The sequence below is a fragment of the Sapajus apella genome, unplaced genomic scaffold, assembly GCF_009761245.1.
Source record: "Sapajus apella isolate SASKATOON/1434 unplaced genomic scaffold, GSC_monkey_1.0 scaffold2, whole genome shotgun sequence".
NCBI lineage: Eukaryota > Metazoa > Chordata > Mammalia > Primates > Cebidae > Sapajus > Sapajus apella.
Window position 1 is genome coordinate 83,207,167 of NW_022436942.1, and position 20,574 is coordinate 83,227,740.

General features: G+C 53.7%; 1 protein-coding gene, 2 non-coding genes and 1 pseudogene across 4 annotated transcripts in view; 1 reads left to right on the plus strand and 3 right to left on the minus strand.

Annotated features, from left to right (window-relative positions):
• The window catches only part of LOC116555071, a 1,334-nt pseudogene extending 719 nt beyond the window's left edge, over positions 1-615 (minus strand).
• A 3,075-nt stretch (positions 616-3,690) lies between these two features.
• Positions 3,691-3,762, minus strand: TRNAD-GUC. Its single transcript has one exon. It is a non-coding gene; the product is annotated as a tRNA-Asp (tRNA).
• A 245-nt stretch (positions 3,763-4,007) lies between these two features.
• On the plus strand, positions 4,008-4,079 carry TRNAA-UGC. The gene has a single exon. It is a non-coding gene; the product is annotated as a tRNA-Ala (tRNA).
• A 2,856-nt stretch (positions 4,080-6,935) lies between these two features.
• Positions 6,936-20,574, minus strand: part of DHX37 (DEAH-box helicase 37) — a 42,105-nt gene continuing 28,466 nt past the window's right edge. For both annotated transcript variants that reach the window (XM_032243958.1, XM_032243965.1), the window contains 12 exons: positions 19,456-19,567; positions 16,683-16,789; positions 16,353-16,541; positions 14,043-14,167; positions 13,836-13,952; positions 12,378-12,550; positions 10,992-11,106; positions 10,716-10,853; positions 10,452-10,546; positions 10,288-10,361; positions 8,368-8,465; positions 6,936-8,190 (listed from right to left, as the gene is read on the minus strand). In XM_032243958.1, the coding sequence (XP_032099849.1) occupies positions 8,105-8,190; positions 8,368-8,465; positions 10,288-10,361; positions 10,452-10,546; positions 10,716-10,853; positions 10,992-11,106; positions 12,378-12,550; positions 13,836-13,952; positions 14,043-14,167; positions 16,353-16,541; positions 16,683-16,789; positions 19,456-19,567 (1,429 nt within the window). In that variant the 3' untranslated portion in view covers positions 6,936-8,104. The remainder of the gene's footprint in view (positions 8,191-8,367; positions 8,466-10,287; positions 10,362-10,451; positions 10,547-10,715; positions 10,854-10,991; positions 11,107-12,377; positions 12,551-13,835; positions 13,953-14,042; positions 14,168-16,352; positions 16,542-16,682; positions 16,790-19,455; positions 19,568-20,574) is intronic.

Genomic DNA, 20,574 nt, shown 5'->3' on the forward strand with positions numbered 1-20,574 from the left:
AAAAAAAAAAAAAAAAAAAAAAAATAGTATGGTATTTCTGAACAACAATTTTATCAACTGTAACATGATCATCAAAACTTACAAAAGCAAATCCTCTTTTTTTTCCACTCTGCCTGTCTTCCATAACTTTTATGGTTTCAGTCTTGCCATACTTTTCAAAGTCGTCTCTCAAATTATACTCTTCCGTATCTTCTTTAATACCACCAACAAAAATCTCTTCACTGTTAGATGGGCGCCAGGCTTTACAGCATCCTCTGTAGAAACAGCTCTCTTTGGTTCCGCTGCAGCCCATCAGCCTTGCGTGGTCCAGCACACGTTGCCGCATCCGCCTCTTCAACACAAGAATAAGTCACAAAACCAAAACTCCCAGAACGTTTTGTCTGGGGACTTCTCATTACCACACAATCTGCAAGTGTGCCCCATTTCCCAAAATGTTCTCTTAAACTATCGTCTGTAATTTCAAAGCTCAGACCACCAACAACTCAACTGCTCTGTTTCCTTTGGATCACGGCCCTCCTCTCCCCGCCGCGATGGCGATGGCCAGTCAGGCGGGGGGCGACCGCGCGGCGGTTTTACCTCCACTTTGAGACCCAACTCGTCTTTTCCAACTCGAGTTCAGTATCAATTGTTAATTGTTTTTTTTTTTTTTTTAAATAGAGACGGGTCTCACTATGTTGCCCAGGCTGGAGTGCAGTGGCTATTCACAGGCGGGATCCCACTACTGATCAGCACGGGAGTTTTGACCTGCTCCGTTTCCGACCTGGGCCCGTTCACCCCTCCTTAGGCAACCTGGTGGTCCACGGCTCCCGGGAGGTCACCATATTGATGCCGAATTTAGTGCGGACACCCGATTGGCATAGCACACTACAGCCCAGAACTCCTGGGCTCAAGCGATCCTCCCACCTCGGCCTCCCGAGTAGCTGGGACTACAGGCACGGGCCACCGCGCCCGGCGATTTGTTAATGTTTTTTAAAACTACTTACTCACTTTGTTCTCCACAGCTTTTTCTCAAATCATTCAGTTCATAAAACCAATCTCCTATTTTTCTCACTTTATAATGTATCAGCTCCATGCTTTGCATATAGAAGGCTGTCAATGAATATTTCTTGGATAAACAGGTTGCCGGGTCTTAATTAATTATGTAATGTCTCCTAAGGCTGCGGTAACAGATCACCACAAACTGAGTGGCTTAAAACAACAGAAATTAATTCCCTCCCAGTTCTGAAGACCAGAGCCCAAAGTCAAGGGGTCAGCAGTGCTTGCTCCTGGAGGCTCTGAGGGAGAAGCTGTCCCATGCCACCCCCCACCCCCCGCTCTGGTGGTGGCCTCAGTGTCCCTTCTCATGTAGTTTCATCACCACACTCTCTGCTGTCTTTCTCACATGCCTTCCTCTCCATGCCTCTGTGTACTTTCCCCTTTTCTTTATTATTATTTTTGTTGTTAATTTGTAGAAATGGGAATCTCACTATGCTGCCCAGGGTCAAGCCATCCTCCCACCTCAGCCTCCAAAAGTGCTGGGATTACAGGTGTCAGCTACCACAAGTGACCTGATGTTTCCTTTTCTGTCTCCTGTAAGGACACACGTCATGGCATTTAGGATCCACCCTAATCCGGGATCATCTCGTCTTGAGGTCTTTACCTTAATTACCTCTTCAAAGACCCTTGGATTCCAGGTAAGGTCACCTTTTGAGGTTCTGGGCAGACATAGCTCATAGAGGATCACTATTCATTCCACTGCAATTACCCATCACAGCTGGATGCGGTGGCTCACGCCTGTTATCCCAGCACTTTGGGAGGCCAAGGTGGGCAGATCACCTGAGGTCAGGAGTTCGAGACCAGCCTGACCAACATGGAGAAACCCCTTCTCTACTAAAAATACAAAAATTAGGCGTGGTGGTGCATGCTTGTAATTCCGAGTACTCGGGAGACTGAGGCAGGAGAATTGTTTGAACCCAGGAGGCAGAAGTTGCAGTGCGATTCACCCCAAGCAGCAGTACAAGACTCTGTCTCAAAAAAAAAAAAAAAAAAAAAAAGGAGAAAGATGTTCCTTGACCCAAGATATTGAACCTAAGTGATTGATTAGATGTTTCCATAGTTTCAGGATTTCAATTAAATACGGAAGAATATAAAGAGACAGAAAAAAGGCCAATAAAGCTCCTGCCCATATAAATCATGTTGTTGTTGTTTTAGATGCAGTCTCTTGTCATCCAGGCTGGTGTGCAATGGCACGATCTCGGCTGGTTGCAACCTTCGCCATCCAGTGTCAAGTGATTCTCCTGCCTCAGCCTCCCGAGTAGCTGGGATTACAGGTATGCGCTGCCATGCCCGGCTAATTTTGTATTTTTAGTAAAGACGGGGCTTCACCATGTTGGCCAGGCTGGTCTCGAACTCCTTACCTCAGGTGATCCACCGGCCTCAGCCTCCCAAAGTGCTGGGATTACAGGCATGAGACACCATGCCCGGCCCATGATGTTGTTTTAAAAAAGATCAAGTACAAGGTTTAAAAAATTGTAATAGAGGCTGGGCGTGGTGGCTCACGCCTGTAATCCAAGCACTTTGGAGGCCAAGGTGGGCGGATCACCTGAGGTAGGGAGTTCAAGACCAGCCTGACCAACATGGTGAAACCCCATCTTTAAACATAAATAATAAAAAAGAAAAAAAAATTGTAATAGAGAGGCCTGGCGCGGTGGCTCACACCTATAATCCCAGCACTTTGGGAGGCTGAGGTGGGTGGATCACGAGGTGAAGAGCTCCAGACCACCCTGGTCAACATGGTGAAACCCCGTCTCTACTAAAAATACAAAAATTAGCTGGGCATGGTGGCACATGCCTGTAATCCCAGCTGCTCGGGAGGCTGAGGCAGGAGAATTGCTTGAACCCAGGAGGTGGAGGCTGTGGTGAGCCGAGATTGCACCATTGCACCATTGCACTCCAGCCTGGGTAACAAGAGTGAAACTCCGTCTCAAAAAAAAAAAAAATTGTAATAGATAAAAAACAAGGGGCGATGTCAGAGGACTCCTATTGTTTTTCTTTAAAGCATATTAGTTGTATCTGATTTTTAAAAACTGGTGTGTCATATGGATAAAAATCAAATAAGAAAGGAAAGAAAAGAAAGCAGAAAAAAATAGAATTCCAAAAGTCCAGAAAGGTACAGACTTGGAGAGACAAGAGTCACTCCCACCTACCACCCTAGTCCCAAAGGCCCCTATGTCTACAGTGATTGTGACTGATGTGAGCTTGGGCGAGTCACGGAGCCTCTGTCTGCACCTGTAGTTTTCAGTCTGATGTGGAGAAAACCTTGGTAGGATGGTTGAGGATGCAGTGCGTGAACGCTAAGGCACTTACCAGTACTGCCCGCACATGTTAAGAACTGTACATTGTTGGTGGCTGCTGAGGCTGTTGTTACCGTGATGCAGACCAGAAACATGAATATACTCACACATTTGTGTGCATACATAACATTTTTCTAACATAGAAATGAACCTATTGGGCACACTGCTGAGCCCTCCCTTTTTTCTTCCTCCCTGCTCTCCTGCGAGGACATCCTCGGAAGGGTCCTAATTCACAGTGTTGCAGGCACACCTGCGTGACGCCCATCCTCGTATACCTACTCAGTATATTTTGGAACACTGTAAATCATCGCCAGAGAGGTCTCCGCTGTGTCTAAAAAAAGAAAAAAGACATCTGGGTCTCCCCGTCGGGGAATCGAACCCCGGTCTCCCGCGTGACAGGCGGGGATACTCACCACTATACTAACGAGGACGAACCTTACTTGCCACTCTCCAGCTTGGTTCCTATGTCCGCAGGGTTCTCCTGCCGTTGTTCCTACCCTCTCCAGGCCATCCAGGCTCGGCGCCGGGCGCCCTGGCTGCTGGGCTTTCCCGGAGCAGACAGAAGGTCCCTTGAGTGGCTGGAGACACTGCGCGTCCGGAAGCTAAGGCACCTGAACTAACAGCGTGAAGGGCACTTCCTGCATGACCATTCCCAGGAAGAAACGTTGTCGCCGAGGGGATGTAGCTCAGTGGTAGAGCGCATGCTTTGCATGTATGAGGCCCCGGGTTCAATCCCCGGCATCTCCACACTTTTCTTTCTGCCTTTTTCTTGCCAATCAGTCGTACAGGACCGTGAAAGCCCCCATCAACCTGCCTGCGAAGAAAGCAAGCTCGCTTGAAAGGAGCTGCGCCAGAGCAAGTCCCTTCCTCCAATCAAAAATTCCCTGGGCCACTCCACCAGAGATCCGCGTTCAGTGGGTCGGCGACGGGGCCCGGGAATCTGCCATTTAAAATCTCCCAGTGGCCGGGCGCGGTGGCTCAAGCCTGTAATCCCAGCACTTTGGGAGGCCGAGGCGGGTGGATCACAAGGTCAAGAGATCGAGACCATCCTGGTCAACATGGTGAAACCCCGTCTCTACTAAAAATACAAAAACATTAGCTGGGCATGGTGGCGTGTGCCTGTAATCCCAGCTACTCAGGAGGCTGAGGCAGGAGAATTGCCTGAACTCAGGAGGCGGAGGTTGCGGTGAGCCGAGATCGCGCCATTGCACTCCAGCCTGGGTAACAAGAGCGAAACTCCGTCTCAAAAAAAAAAAAAATAAAAAAAAAATAAAAAAATAAAATCTCCCAGTTACTAGTTTCATAAAGTAGATAGAAAAACACTGGATTTCTAAGAAAGGTTCTGCAGCTGACCATTCATTAACTCTTGAGCGCCTCATGTCAAGTTCTGTGCATGCATTGAGCACCTACTCTGTGCTGGGTAAAGTGTACGTGCCCTGGTATCCCTGGATAAGACATGCCAGGCAAGCTTTCTCAGCCTTCTTGGTCTTTATATTCCAGTCCTGGAGACTAACAACAAGCAAGTAGTGATACGTTTTTTTTTTTTTTTTTTTTTGAGACGGTGTTCCCTCGAGACGGTGTCACCCAGGCTGGAGTGCAATAGCACGATCTCGGCTCACTGCAACTTTCGCCACCCGGGGCGATTCTCCCGCCTCAGCGTCTCGAGTAGCTGAGATTACAGGCACCCGCCATCTTGCCCGGCTAATTTTTGTATTTTAGCAGAGAGGGGTTTCACCATGTTGGCCAGACTGGTCTTGAACTCCTGACCTCAGGCGATCCGCCCGCTTCAGCCTCCCAAAGTGCTGGGATTACAGGCATGAGCCACCGCGCCCAGCCCTAGCAAGTGGCGATACGTTTTATGAAGACAATAATAGCGATGAGATGGAAATAGGGGCTGCTTCGGATAAGCCGCCAGGGGAGGCCGCTGCAGAAACAGTGCGTCAAGCGGAGGAAACGGCAGGTGCCAAGGTCCTGAGGGTGCCGGAAGGGCGCTCCGTGCTGAAGGGGCAGGGAGAAAGCCCAGTCCTGGAGCTTCGTGAATGAGGGTGAACTTTATTTTGGAAGACGCTGGAAGGCCTGACGCTGGGGAACGGAACCGATTCAGCTTTGCAAAGGCTCCCTCTGGCTGCCATGCGGAGAATACACCCTGGGCGTGGGTGGGAGTGGGGAGACCGGGAAGGAGGGGCAGCCACAGCTCAGGGAGCTGCTGGAGTCTCCCTCCAGGGGTGCGGAGAGGAGGCGCCAGCGTGATGGCGTTCAGGACAAACTCTGGACGTGGTTGCATGACTTCCTAACGCAGGGGCAGCACGCTTTATTTAACCATTGCTCCTAGTGAGTCGGGTGATTTAGTTTCCTCTCACTGAAATGTTTATCTGCACATTCTCTGCACATGCATTTTCCTTGCCTTCTGGTGCCAGTCCCGATGGGACAGATTTCCATATGGAGCAATGCAGGGTCAAAGAGCATGGATGCTTTTAAACACACACCTCTCTGCTGCTCAGACTGGAATGCAATGGTGCGATCATAGCTCACTGCAGCTTCAAAATGCTGAGCTCAAGCGATCCTCCCACCTCAGCCTCCCCAGCAGCTGGGACTACAGGTATGCTTCACCACCTCCAGCAAATATTTTTCATTCTCTTTATAGAAACCGGGGTCTCGCTATATTGTTCAGGCTGGTCTCAAACTCCTGGCCTCAAGTGATCTTCTCACCTCAGCCCTCCAGAGTGCTGGGATTACAGGTGTCAACTGCCATGCCTGGTTTATTTTAAATATTGCTAGATTTTGGGCCAGGCGCGGTGGCCCACACTTGTAATCCCTACACTTTGGGAGGCCAAGTCCGGTGCATCACCTGAAGTCAGGAGTTTAGAGACTAGCCTGGCCAACATGGTGAAACCTCTTCTCTAGTAATACAAAAAATCAGCTGGGTGTGGTGGTGCACACTTGTAGTCCCAGCTACTCAGGAGGCTGAGGCAGGAGAATTGCTTGAACCCAGGAGGCAGAGGTTGCAGTGAGCCGAGATCACACCACTGTACTCCAGCCTGGGCAACAGGGCAAGACTCCATCTCAGAAAAAAAAAAAAAAAATTTAAAAAGGCTGTGGCAACTTACATATTCAGTAACAACGTATGAAGCTGCTCCTTTCCTTACATTCTCATCAGCACTGGGTGTGGCCATGATTCTTAATTTTTCCCCATCTATTGGGTAGGAAGTAGAACTGAATTATTTGCTTTTTTTCCTGCCCACTTTCTAGGGTGAGCATGTTTTCAGGGATCTACCAGCAATGTGGATGCAGTTTTGGTTTTTTTTTTCGAGATGGGACTCTTACTCTGACACCCAGGCTGGACTGCAGTGTCACAATCTCAAGTCGCCACAACCACTTCCTGGGTTCGAATGATTCTCATCCCTCAGACCCTCAAGTAGCTGGTATTACAGGTACGCGCCACCATGCCCGGATAATTTTATATTTTTTATTCAAGATGGTGTTTTGCCATTTGACCAGGCTGGTCCCAAACTCCTGGCCTCAGGTGGTCCACCTGCCTCAGCCTCCCAAAGCGCTGGGATTATAGGCATGAGACACTGCACTCAGCCTTAGATATAGTTTTTCAGTAGAGACGGGGTTTCACCATGTTGGTCAGGCTGGAATCGAACTCCTAACCTCACTTCTTCATGGCCTTTGCCCTTTGTGTTTTTCTCACCAAACTGCAATAGGTCATCCAATAATATGATGCTGTTTGTCGTGTTTTGCAGTATTTTTCATGTATTCTTTCATCTTCCTTGTTTATACAATTTACCATGTTGATCTAAGGTTTCGATAAGATAAAATGTCTTCCCTTTCCTTTATAGTTTCTGGGATGTTTAACTTTGTTTTTGTTTGTTTTGCTTTGTTTTTTGAGAGAGACAGGGTCTCACTCTGTTGCCCAGGCTGGAGTGCAATGGTGTGATCTCGGCTCACTGGGCCCTTGCCGTGGAGGATGGAAGGACAGGGCCTCCCCACTCCCTGGTCCTGCCTGGGGCACTCCTGTCGTTCCTTCTTGCAGGAGGACCTACCCCATGCTCTCCCTTCCACCTCGGCCACAGAGGAACAAGGGAGGCACACTGAGGGGTCTGCAGGCCCCATTCAAGGCTCCTCCTCTGTGGCATGGCAGCGGGGCCCGAGTAAGGCCAAGGTCAGCTCTGTTCCCTGCCACCTGAGAGCTGACCGCGAGGAGATGAGATGCCCACTCCCTGCAGCCGCAGCACAGGAAAGGAGCTGGCGGCCACCCTTCCACGAAGGCATAGGGCCTGGGGGTCCCCGGCCAGTCCCTTCAAGGTCAAAGCAGAGCTCAGAGGCTCACCTAATGTCTGGGATGGCTCTGAGGCCCCGGCTGGGTGGCCCTCCTGATGCTGGAGAGGGAAGAAAGGCAGGAAGGACACGCCCTCCACGTGCCTCCTCGGCCTTCTGGCAGGGTGGGCGGGGACTGCAGGGGCCTCCAGCCCCAGTGTTCCACAGGGACTAACGTAGTCCAAAGAGCACATTGAACAGAACAGTGTCCAGTACGTGAGATGAAATCACCATCCGTATAACTGACAGTTCAAAAGTCATGCGGGCGAGACGGCACGGTCGGCAGCTTCGTACAGGATGGAGCTGAGATGGATGGGGGTTCCCAGGGCTTGACCTGCTTCCTGAGAGCAGGCCATGGAGCCCGTGCCAGGCAGTCACAGTCGCAGGGTGACGAGCTGCTGCCGGCCCTCCAGGCCCCAAACCAGTCCTCGGCCCTGCAGCCAGGTGTCTGGTCAGCGGTCTGTGGTGGGGGGCCAGGCTTTCTCCACGTTGGGGTGCATGGCCTGTGGAAGCCACTCGCAGTACTCGGCCAGCAGGTCTACAGGGGAGGGAAGGAGGACAGTGTCAGAGTGACCTGGGCCCAGGGACTCTCCTGAGGTGGCAGGAGGCCGGCCAGCAGTGGTGGGGCCAGATCCTTCCACCAAGCCAGGGCTCAAGGCCTGCCTCGGCGACCCCATCCCATCCACTCCCACCCCCTGGCCCTGGTCAAACTCACATCTGGGGTTTTTCTTCCAAGCGGCTAGCAAGGCATCACGACAGTCAGCCTTCTCTGCAACCAGGGCCCGCAGGAGGCTCTCCGTCCGGGGCTGCAGCCTGTGAGGCAGGGAGGCAGGTTGGTGGCAGGCGGCCGGGGCACAGAGCGGCTGCTGCTGGGATCGGAAAGCAGGGCAGGCAGCACCCCTCCACCAGCCCTGCCCAGGAGGGTGAAGAGCTGGCTGGGCGTGGTGACGCACACCTGTATCCTCAGTTACTTGGGAGGCTGCAGTTGGAGGATCCCTTGAATCCGGGAGTTGGAGGCTGCAGTGAGCCATGATTACATCACTGCACTCCAGCCTGGGTGACAGAACCAGACCCTGGCTCAAAAACAAACGGGCTGGGCACGGTAGCTCATGCCTGTAATCCCAGCACTTTGGTAGGCTGAGGCAGGCGGCTCCCCTGAGGACAGGAATTCAAGAACAGCCTGGCCAACATGGCGAAACCCCATCTTTATTAAAAATACAAAAAAAAAAATTAACCAGGCGTGGTGGTGGGTGCCTGTAATCCCAGCTATTCGAGAGGCTGAGGCAGGAGAATCCCTTGAACCCAGGAGGCAGAGGCTGCAGTGACGAGATCACACCATTGCACTCCAGCCTGGGCAACAAGAATGAAACTCTGCCCCAAACAAACGAAACTCAAAAGCAAAAAAACACAATTCTCTAGACAGGCCTTTTAAAAAATAAATAATAATAAAATAAAAGAGAAGGCAAAAGGTCCCTTTCCGCTGATCATACCGGAGCAGAAGACCCTCGATCCCATCTCCTCCCATGTACCCTGGCTGCCTCTGGTCCACATTCCTTGCCCACCAAGGCTGCTCAGTGCATGCAAAATGTTCCATCTAGAACCTGCCTCCACATCTGTGCCCGGCTCCGCCCTGCCTCCTCCAAATCTGCCCACATCTGTGCCCGGCTCTGCCCTGCCTCCTTTGAATCTGCCCACATCTGTGCCCGGCTCCAGCCCTGCCTCCTCTGAGTCTGGGCAGGCTCTCCCTGCCCAGCCCAGTCGCACTCCACCCCCTGCCCACCGAGGCCTTACCTGTGTCCTGCTGTGGCACATGGATGGTGCCTGTATGCCAGCCCCAAGAACCTAGCCACCACAGGGCCACACAGGGAAACGTGCCCAGGTGACTGATGCAGCTCCTGACCGCCCAGCAGAGGGTGCTGTGCCGCACACACCAACTTGAGTCCCTGGCGCCCACCTGCACCTTCAGGCCTGTCCCCATGCCCCAAGCCCCTGCACCAGAGGCTCTGCCAGCCCCAGGACAAGGGAAGTGTCTGTGGGTCTGGGCCACCGGCAGGAGAGTCGAAGCAGGAGGCAGAGGGCAGGGGTGAGCCCTGGAGCAGGGGTGGTGGGCGGGATGGGGCGAGTCTGTGCTCAGCTGGAAGTTCCCAGGGCCAGGAGGGCAGGATGCCTGCCACTGACAGCTGGCAGTCTGTGGGAGCTGCCCAGTGTCTCCCTACCCCAGATTCATGTCTACCCAGAACATCAGCATGTGACCTCATATGGAAAGAGGGTCACTGCAAATGTCATAAGCAGAGGTCATCCTGGAGTAGGCTGGGCCCTGAATCCGATGATTGCTCTCCTTATAAGGAGAGGGCACAGAGAGGGACCCAGACACACACAGAGACATGGCCACATGCAGATGGAGGCAGGGACGGGAGTGATTTGGCCACAAGCACGGGAGGCCAGCAGAGGCAGAGGGACCCGCCCCGAGTGAGAGCCGCTGCACAGAGCGCAGCCCTGCAGAGCCTTCAGACCCCAGTGCACGTTTCTGATGTTAAGCCTTCCCGTGTGTGGCCCTTTGTCCCAGCTGCCCTGGGGAGGTCATCCAGGCCCCTGACCACTCCTGCCCACCGTGAGGCTCCCACAAAGGCTGTACCTGGCCCACGTCTTCAGCATGGTGCTGGGGCTGGACAGCAGACAGCCCTGGTATGAGGCCAGCTTGCAGAAGACCTGACAAGAGACCACGAGTAGGGGTGGGTCCTGGGATGCCCTCTGCCCACAGTACCCGAGACGAGGGCCAGGGGCCGCTGTGCCACCTACCTGCCCTTCCAGCAGGAACCGGGCAAAGTGCTTGTAGCGGTCAATGCCCTCCGGAAAGTCCACCTCAATGGCGGGGAGCGGCCAGCCCACGCGATCTGGAAGGCGGGAGCCAGTGAGCCAGGGACCCCTCCGCAGCGGCCCCCCCGAGTCCCATCCCTGCCCCACCGGAGACACACACGTCCGGGGACAGGGGATGGGACCATGTGTCCATGAAGCCCAGGGCTACAGGAGGCTCAGGATGCCCAGGATGCTGCCCCCACTCACAGAACACACTGGCACGGTGACACAGCACCCGCCCCCGCGCAGGGCAGTAGCTTGGGGCCGGCTCCTCCAGAGGCTTGTCGAATTGGCAGTAAGAGGGCAGCAGGGCCGGGATCCACTGGACCTCCACGCTGGAGACACCTGGGGGCCGGGGGAGGAGGCTGGGGTCACAGTGGCATCTCCATGGGAGGGGCTCCTAGGCCTCCACCCCAGGGTCCCAGCCACAGCCCCATCAGAGCCACCACGAAGAGACGAGGGGCTGTCTGCAGGCCTCGGTACCTTTCATGTACATCTTGGTGGTCTCCACGATTTCCTGGTAGACTACAAACTCGGGGAGCTCTTTGAAAAGGACGGAGCTGGGGTGGATGAAGACGGGGTCGTCGAGGAGAGGGGTCTGCAGAGAATGGAGAGTGATGTGGTCAGGGAGGAACCCAACCCAGGGGTTCCGCATCCTGTCAACCCAGGAGAATCTGACTATCCACTCCCAGCCACAAAAGTAGGAGAGCCTGTCCACAACACTGGAGTCTGATCCAGCCATAAAAAGGAAGGAAGCACTGACTCCCGCCATGGCGTGGCTGGGTTTTGAAAGCATCGCGCCAAGTGAAAGAGGCCAGACATGAAAGGCCACGTGTGTTAAGATTCCACTTGTGCCAAACGCCCAGAATAGGCAGATCCACAGATAGAAAGCAGGATCGTGAAAACGGGGGTGAAGGGGAACCAGGGACCCACAGCTAACAGGTGTGGGGTTTCTTTGTGGGGTAATGAAAATGTTCTAAAGTTAACTATGGTAATGGTTGCAAAACTCTGTGAAAGTACCAAAACCACTGAATTGAATACTTTGAATGGGTTTAAATGCAGGCCAGATGCAGTGGGTCACCTGTAATCCTAACACTTTGGGAGGCCAAGGTGGGAGGATTGCTAGAGGCCAGGAGTTCAGGACCAGCCTGGGTAACATGCCTCTAAGCCCAGCGTTTTGGGAGGCCAACGTGGGTGGATTACCTCAGGTCAGGGGTTCGAGACCAGCCTGGCCAAAACGGTGAACCCCCTTCTCTACTAAAAATACAAAAATTAGCCTGACGTGTTACACGCCTGTAATCCCAGCTACTTGGGAGGCTGAGGCAGGAGAATTGCTTGAACCTGGGAGGTGGAGATTGCAGTGAGCTGAGTTCCTGCCACTGCACTCTAACCTGGGTAATAGAGTGAGAGTGTCTCAAAAACAAAACAAAACAACAACAAAGTCAGCCAGGGGTGCTGGTGCGCCCCTGCAGTCCCAGCTACCCAGGAGGCTGAGGCGAGCTTGTTTGCGCCTGGGAGTTCGAGGCTGCACTGAGGTGTGACTGTGCCACTGCGCTCTAGCCTGGGCAAGAGAGCGGGACCCTGTCTCTAAAAAACCCCAAAAAGAATTTAAATGCTATGTGAATTCTATTTCAATTAAACTGTTATTTTTTTTAAAAAAAAAATTTGGGAGTGAGAACCGAACCAAGGAAGATGGGATTCTACCGCAGGCCCCACCTGTTCCTTGGTGGGATATTTCCCAGAGCTTTTGGGGACCCACAGCTGAGAAGGACAGGCCTCCCCAGAACCTGGAGGGCCCAGCCTGACTGCCCCTCGCCAGGTGCCCTAACCATGCCCCAAGCTAGCTGGGCAGGGAGGTGGCGGGGGCACCTTGTAGGCGTTCCTCCACTTGTCCTCTAGCAGCTCCTCACTCTGGACCCTGCGGGCCAGGTGGTCCCCCAGGCCGGCCGTCACGATCTGTCGCAGGAAGGTCACCTGACTCTCGGTGGGCGGCTGCATCTTGGGATCCATGAAGAGCTCAGCCTCGGGGCACACGGCATTGACTGAGGGGAGAGCCAAGGGTGAGGACGGTGGCAGTGAGGACCGGGGCCAGCTCTGCCCTGACCTCCTAGAGCATCACGACCATGCTCAGTGATCTGGCCTCAGCCACCTGCTCATCCCAGCCACTCCCCAGAGGCCACCAGCAGGACTCAAAGCCCCCAGCCAGCAGGACTGCAGCTGGCCCCCATCCACTCCTTCTTTCTTGGGACAAAGCCCTAAGTCCTGCCTGGGCAGCAGCGCATTCTGCTCGGAGATGACCCTCCCCCAGCACCCAGGCGGCCTCAGACTCAGTTCTGGTCCATGATGTAAAAAGGGGTTTGCCGATGGAATTCCTGGAAACGTTCAAAACAGGAACAGGACAGCCGGCAGGCGCCCTGGTCTCGTCCTTCCCTTCTTCCTTCCCTCCTGGAAGGCAGACGTGACTAAGCCTCCAACTACCTTCTCAGGCCACAGCGAACGGCGGGAGGATGGCAGCAGAGAAACGCCCTGGGCTGCTGACCTAGTGGCTCCTCTTCTTTGCAATAAACATCTAACGTCACCAAGCCACTGTAAGCAGCGTTGTCTGGAGGCTGAATATAATTCTGAGCTGCTGCACCTGGGATGGGCTGCTCAGGAAAGCCACAGCCAGAGGGACACAGAGCAAGGTGACAGGGCCACCACCATGTACCTGGCACTGGGAGGACCGGCTGGAAAAGAGCCATGAATTCTGGCATCAAATCCTGGGATCTGCTTGAAAGGAAGGCAAGTTCCCCACTAGCCTTGGGTAAAAGAACATGGTCTGCCGGGAAGAGACCCAGTGTCCATGCTGCCCTCTCTACGCATGGGCCTCCTGCCATACATTGGAGGACACTTCCTTCCCGTCAAGCTTCCCTGGGTGCTGGTGGCAGGAAGCATCTGTGCTGCTGAGCCAAGGTACAGCGTCCAGGGCAAGGCCTCATCCTTCTGCATGAGAAGGGTCTGGGGACATTTGGGAGGGAGGAGGGGTCCAGGCCAGGGCGGTGATGGAAAATGGCAGGGGGATCAGGGAAAAGGCAAAACCAAGAGACAGCCTGGCGGGGGTGGGCGCAGGCTGGAGGCTTGAATCCGTCAGGGCCCTGCTCGTGTGCGCGTTCCCTCGTGCCTGCAAACGCTCCCCAAGTATTGATTTACGGTTATAAATACCTTTTGGTGAGTAGCAAGTTTGCAAACATGGACTCTATGGATCGCTTTGCTCAGAACAAGTTTAAACATTATAAGCGTGCAGCTCAGGCTGCCCGCGGGTGCAGGGGTGTGTGGCACGGGCCGTACCTGCGGTGGTCAGCTGGCCCCGCAGGCGCCGGGTCTCCATCATGGCTTTGTACCGCAGCCCGTTGGCTTCGCAAAACTGGGGCGTGCAGCCGGAGTACTCACAGGCTCCCACGGCGCCTGGGGGACAAAGCAGGGGCATGCTCTCTCCCTGACCCCTCCCAGGCCGGGGGGACCCTCCCGACACCCTCCACCGGGCAGGGCACAGACCTAGCAGCACCATGAGGTCACCGAGCTTCAGAGAAGCCCCCTGCCCTGCCCAGGTCCTCTTCATCTGGGCCACCCGGGCCCGCTTGCCCTTCAGCCTGGCGAGCTCCTCGTCACTGGACGCTGGTCTGTAAACACACACACACACACAGTCTGCGCTGCGGCCCCGGCTGCCCTCAGGGCCTCAGTGGCGGGAACTCCTTTAATCACCAGGACAGGCTCAGAGGCCTTGTGGGGTCACCTGTGTGAGCTGGGTCTTCCCTGCCCTTGACGCTCCTGGTTCTTGGGTCTCCAGACCCGGAATGAAACTGACACCACTTTCTGCTTCTCTGGAGAACCCTGTTATTCTCCCCGTGGGATTCTGATGAGCAGCTGGGATTACAGGTGCCACCGCCATGCCTGGCTTTTGTATTTTTAGTAGAGACGGGGTTTAACCATTTTGGCCAGGCTGATCTCAAACTCCTGACCGCCCATCTGCCTGCTTTGGCCTCCCAAGGCTGAGATTACAGGTGTGAACCACCATGCCCTTGGCTAACGCTGCCTTTAAAGTTCAGATTCACTGACCCTGAAGATACAAGATGCAGAAAAAGCAAGTTGCAGGACCAGCTGATCCCATTTCTGCAAAGTAAATCTCTGTCTGTGCAGAGCGCAGGGAAAGGTCTAGAACTGCACTGGTCAATACAGTGGCCACTGGCCACACGTGGTTGTTTAAACTAGTTAAAAATAGGTAAGATGTTAAGTCAGTTTGTTACCATAATTGCCACATTTCACAGGCTCAGGCTGCAGTATAGAATGGCTCACGTAGTGATGTGGTCTAAAGCAAAGTTCCTGGTCAGGGTGGGTGGGACTGCGGGGGGCAGGTGGAGGAGGATAGGCAAAGAAAAATCATCCAAATCTGAAGATTCCCCAGTGTCCACCTGATTGCCTCCCCAGCTAGTGTCTGCTCTGTCATCTGACAAGATGGTACAAACACAGGCAGACTGACCCCAAGGGAAGCAGCAGACTCTGCACAGAGGCAAAGGCTCATAAAGTCACTGAAGTGACGTCGAGGGCCTGCTGCACCATTCCGAGTTGATGAGAGATGGTGGCAGCAGAAGCCTGGCTCATAGCTGAGAGAGAGCGGTCAAAACTGATGACGTGGCCAGGCACGGTGGCTCACGCCTGTAATTCCAACACTTTGGGAAGCCGAGGTGGGTGGATCATGAGGTCAGGGGACCAAAATCATCCTGGCCAACATGGTGGCCCCATCTCTACTGAAAATACAAAAATTAGCTGGGCGTGGTGATGGGCACCTGTAATCCCAGCTACCTGGGAGGCTGAGGCAGGAGAATTGCTTGAATCTGGGAGGTGGAGGTTGCAGCAGTGAGCTGAGATTGTGCCACTGCACCCCAGCCTGGTGACAGAGCGAGACTCAGTCTCAAAAAAATTAAAAAAAAAAAAAAAAAAAAGAGAAAGTAATTAAGGTGCAACAGATCTAATAACAAAAAACAAAAAAAAACCTGATGTGGTGAAAGGCTGTTTCATGAGTAATGTGAATGCTGAAGACTTGCGACGCCCTTGAGAAACTCAGGTTACCTCCACAAATTTCCGCAGAAATGACCCCTTTTATCACCAAGCTGCCAAAGGGAGATCTATGCAACAGGATGCCAGGAAATTACTAAACAATTGTTCATTCTAAAAAGTAGCATGTAGTCATAATCTAAATTTTTCTGGGTATATGTGGGTGTGAAGAAAAAGAAGTAATGTTGTTAAATATACAATGCACTAAACATACTTCACAGTCTTACTGCCACTTTTTTCTTTTTTTTTTTTTGAAAAGGGTCTCACTCTGTCACCCAGGCTGGAGTGCAGTGGCATGATCTCGGCTCACTGCAACCTCTACCGCCTGCGTTCAAGTGATTCTCCCACCTCAGCCTCCTGAGTAGCTGGGATTACAGGTGTCAGCCACCACGCCTGGCCTTACTTAGTGCCACCTTTTAAGGGCATTGCTTTTCCCTATTTTGGTGTGTGTTTTAAATGATTTCACTCAAAGTGTCCTTTTTCTGGAATCGATGACCCTCTGATGATCAGTGGAGGACCCCCACCCCACCTCCTAGTCTCACAATTTCACGTGACCTATAGGAGCAGCAGACAGGGACCACCACGGCCACTGCAGAGATGAGAACGCAGACGGGCTCAGACAGAACGAGGGTCTTGCAAGAGGCCACCTGACAAGCCGGCAATTCCCCAGGAAGCCGGGGTGCAGGTCAGCTCTCAGCCCAGACCCCACTGGGACTGAGCTTGGCCCCAAATGCCCAGCCGCTAACCTCGCACCTGTCCAGCTCCTCAAACAGCTCCCGCACTGTCATGGTGGCCACGATGGTGATGGCGTAGGGCAGGCAGCCGTGTTGCCGGCTCAGCGCCAGCATCTTGGCGTAGCGGGGCGCCACGGGGAATGTGGCCATGGTCCGGCCCAGCGCGGTGATGGGGCAGCTCAGCCAGTCCTTCTGCAGTTGCTTCACCCTGGAGATGGAGGTGGTGGTGGTGCCCCGAGAGGAGGCTCTGGAGCCAGAGCCGGAAGGCCCCACGCTCGAGGCGGCTCCGGCCCAGCAAAGGGGAGAGGGCCCCGCTCGGCGCAGCATGCAGGCATGCTCTTGGCCCTACCTTTCTGCTTTCTGGGGCGCTTGCAGGGCACCCAGTGCGATCAACAGCTCCTCGGCGGCAATAAGGGCTTCCACGGAGGGGGGCGTCGGGAAGGGGAAGTTGATGACCTGGGACATGAGGAGACGTGGCAGGGACAGGGTGGGTGCTGAGAAGCAAGTCCGGTGCTCCTGTTCTGTCTGCAGCAGGCGCTCCCTCCACCCCCTCTCCGGGCTCAGCTCATGCCAGCAGGGACACAGAGGCCTGGGGGTACCCTCAAAGGCCAGGGGCCAAGGGAACTCACATCACCCATTCACTCAAAAACACGTCCCAAGCACTGGCGAGGCCCTGGAGGCTGCGCTTTGCCCCCGCTGGGTGCTTTTTTTGACTTTTGTTTTTAAACGTACTATTACACTCACGAGGACTGAGTGCCATCTGACCAGGAGGGGCTGCAGGTAGTCAGTGAGGCATAATGTGAATAAATTGGCCGGGTGTGGTGGCTCACACCTGTAATCCCAGCACTTTGGGAGGCTAAGACGGGTGGATCACCTGAGGTCAGGAGTTTGAGACCAGCCTGACCTCCATGGTGAAACCCCATCTCTACTAAAAATACAAAAATTAGCCGGGTGTGGTGGCGCTCGCCTGTAGTCCCAGCTACTTGGGAGGCTATGACGGGAAAATGACTTGAACCTGGGAGGCAGAGGGTTCCGTGAGCCGAGATCGTGCCACTGCACTCCAGCCTGGGCAACAGAGTGAGATCCCATCTCAAAAAATAATAATAATGTGAATAAATGTATCACAATGGCCAAAAGGTGGAAGCAACCCATGCGTCTATCAGCGGAGGAGCGGATGAACAAAACGTGGTCCATCCATACAATGGACTATGATTCAGCCACGAAAACGCGTGAAGCAGCGGCACACACTACACCACGGGCGGACCTTGAGAGCATCGCACTCAGGACAAGGTGCCAGGGACAAAGGCCACATGCTGTAGGATTTCACCTGCATGAAATGTTCCGAACAGGCAAAGCCATGGAGAGGAGAGGGCACAGGGGCCAGGGACTGGGGGTGGTGACAGATAAAGGGTACAGGGTTTCTTTCTGGAGTGATGAAAATGGTCATGGTGGTGATGTTTGCTCAACTTTCTGAGCACACTTTCAACGGGAGATTGTGTGGTGCACAAACTCTATCTCAAAAAAGCTGGAGGCGGGGCGGTGAGCCTGCAGCAGGCACGCAGCTGCGGAGGGGACGCTAGGAACCCAGGTCTGGGGGAAGGCAGGCGGGGTCCTGCTCCGGAGCTGACTCCAGAGCCAGGGGAAGCCACTGCCAAGTTCCCACAGAGAGGACTTGCTGTCACTCCAGATAGTGGTCCCAGCCACGCTGAGCTCCCAGCCCGCGCCTGACACTTTCTAGCCACGTGACCCACAGTCAGGCCTGTCTGTCTCAGTGCCTCAGGCTCCTCATCTGGAAAATGGGGTAACACTAGTAACTCCCTCCTAGGGTGCCTGGGAGGATAACCTAAGGTCACACGTGCAGAGCACCCAGCACATATTTGGCATCCATTATTTTTTTCTTTTTACTCTTCTTTTTTTTTTTTTTGAGACAGAGTCTTGTTCTGTCGCTCAGTCTGGAGTACAATGGTGTGATCTCGGCTCACTGCAACCGCTGCCTCCCAGGTTCAAGTGATTCTCCTGCCTCGGCCTCCCAAGCAGCTGGGATTATAGGTGCCCACCACCATGCCTGGCTAATTTTTTTTTGTTGGAAACAGAGTCTTGCCCTGTCACCCAGGCTGGTGTGCAATGGTGTGATCTCAGCTCACTGCAACCTCCACCTCCTGGGTTCAACTGATTCTCCTGCCTCGGCCTCCTGAGGAGCTGCAATTACAGGCACATACCACCACAACTGGCCAATTTTTTGAATCTTTTGTAGAGACAGGGTTTCACCCTGTTGGCCAGGTTGGTCTTGAACTCCTGACCTCAAGTGGTGCAGCAGCCTCAGCCTCCCAAAGTGCTGGGAGTATAGGTGTGAGCCGCCCGGCCAGCATCCATGATTTTATTAGGTGAAAAAATCAAGCCCAAATCAGCATGTAAAATATCACACAATATTCAGAAAACCACAGTCAGTAATAAAGAACGGGAGGTCATGCGCTTGGAAACATAACTGGGGACACAGGCCACAAACGGTGGACAGTGGGATGCGCTTCACCTTCTCCCTGATGGTGTGAGGTGGCTGAATTTTTTATAATTTTGAACATATTAACGTCCAGAAATATCAGTGCACACACGTTTGAAATGCACTAGAAGGCCATGTGGGTTCTGTCACTTACGAACTCTGCGTCCCTGACAAAGACCTTCACTTCCTTGCCTCAGTCTCCTCATCAGTTAAATGGGGATCTGAACACCCACAGGACAGCACACAGCATGGCACGGGGTACTGCCTGTCTCAGCCTGCCCTGAAGCAGGGGGTGGGGGTGACCCTAGAGGGATCCCCCCTCCACTGAAGGACTGGGTCGGAGAAACCTGCAGCCAGGAAGACCCGGCAGCGCGTTCTGTGTGCCCCAGGACGATGGCCCACGGGCAGCATGTAGGACCTGGCTGCCTCTCTTCCAGGCAGCCCTCCCCTGGGTGCCCACCGGAGACACAGGAGCCCAGAGGCTCTGGGAGCACCTGCCGATGCACTGTTGTGTAAGTGGCTGCCACCGGCCAGGCAGCAGCAGGCTCAGCTCTGGGCTCCCTGCCTTGGGGAAAGGGAGGTGCCCCGACGGGGTGGCTGGAGTGGGGCTGGGGCAGGAACTGACCTTTTCAATGTTAAGAGCCTTCATCTGAAGGATTAGGTCTTCAACAGGCCTCCGGGTGATTTCTGGAGGAGGAAACTGTTCGAAGTCACCAAAAACCGCAGAGGAATACAGCCTAGGCAGAGAAGTTGGGAAAGCAAACACAATTCAGTCATGCCACTGGGATGGGATCTCGACACCCACCAGCCACGGTGCTTCACCTCTTCCTGCCTCGGTCTCCTTACCTGTGAAATGTAGCTCAAACTGCAGCTGCCTCGGGGAGAACTGATAAAGATTACTTAGATACTATTCCACAGGCTGGGCGCGGCAGCTCACACCTGCAATCCCAGCACTTTGGGAGGCCACGGTGGGCAGATCACGAGGTCAGGAGATCGAGACCAGCCTGGCCAACATGGTGAAACCCTGTCTCTACTAAAAATACAAAAATTAGCAGGGCGTGGTGGTGCTTGCCTATAGTCTCAGCTACTTGGGAGGCTGAGGCAGGAAAATCGCTTGAATCCAGGAGGCAGAGGCTGTGGTGAGCCGAGATAGGGTCACTGTACTCCAGCCTGGGTGACAGAGCGAGACTCCGTCTCAAAACAAACAAACAAAAGCTCCTATTCCATGTAGAGTGAGTGCTTAACATAAGGGATGGTGCACAGCACTCTACACTTTAACTATAATTGCTTCCTACTGGTTTTCTTTTTTTCTTTTTTTGAGACGGAGTTTCACTCATGTTACCCAGGCTGGAGTGCAATGGTGCGATCTCGGCTCACCGCAACCTCCGCCTCCTGGGTTCAGGCAATTCTCCTGCTTCAGCCTCCTGAGTAGCTGGGATTACAGGCACGTTCCACCATGCCCAGCTAATTTTTTGTATTTTTAGTAGAGGCAGGGTTTCACCATGTTGACCAGGATGGTCTCGATCTCTTGACCTCGTGATCCACCCGCCTCGGCCTCCCAAAGTGCTGGGATTACAGGCTTGAGCCACCGCGCCCGGCCTCCTACTGGTTTTCTTTGTGTATTTTCTAAATTTTCAACTTTTGCAATTAACATGTAGCCCTGACAAAAGGAATAGCAATAAAACAATTATAGATCTCACACACACACACACACACACACACACACACACACACACACACACAC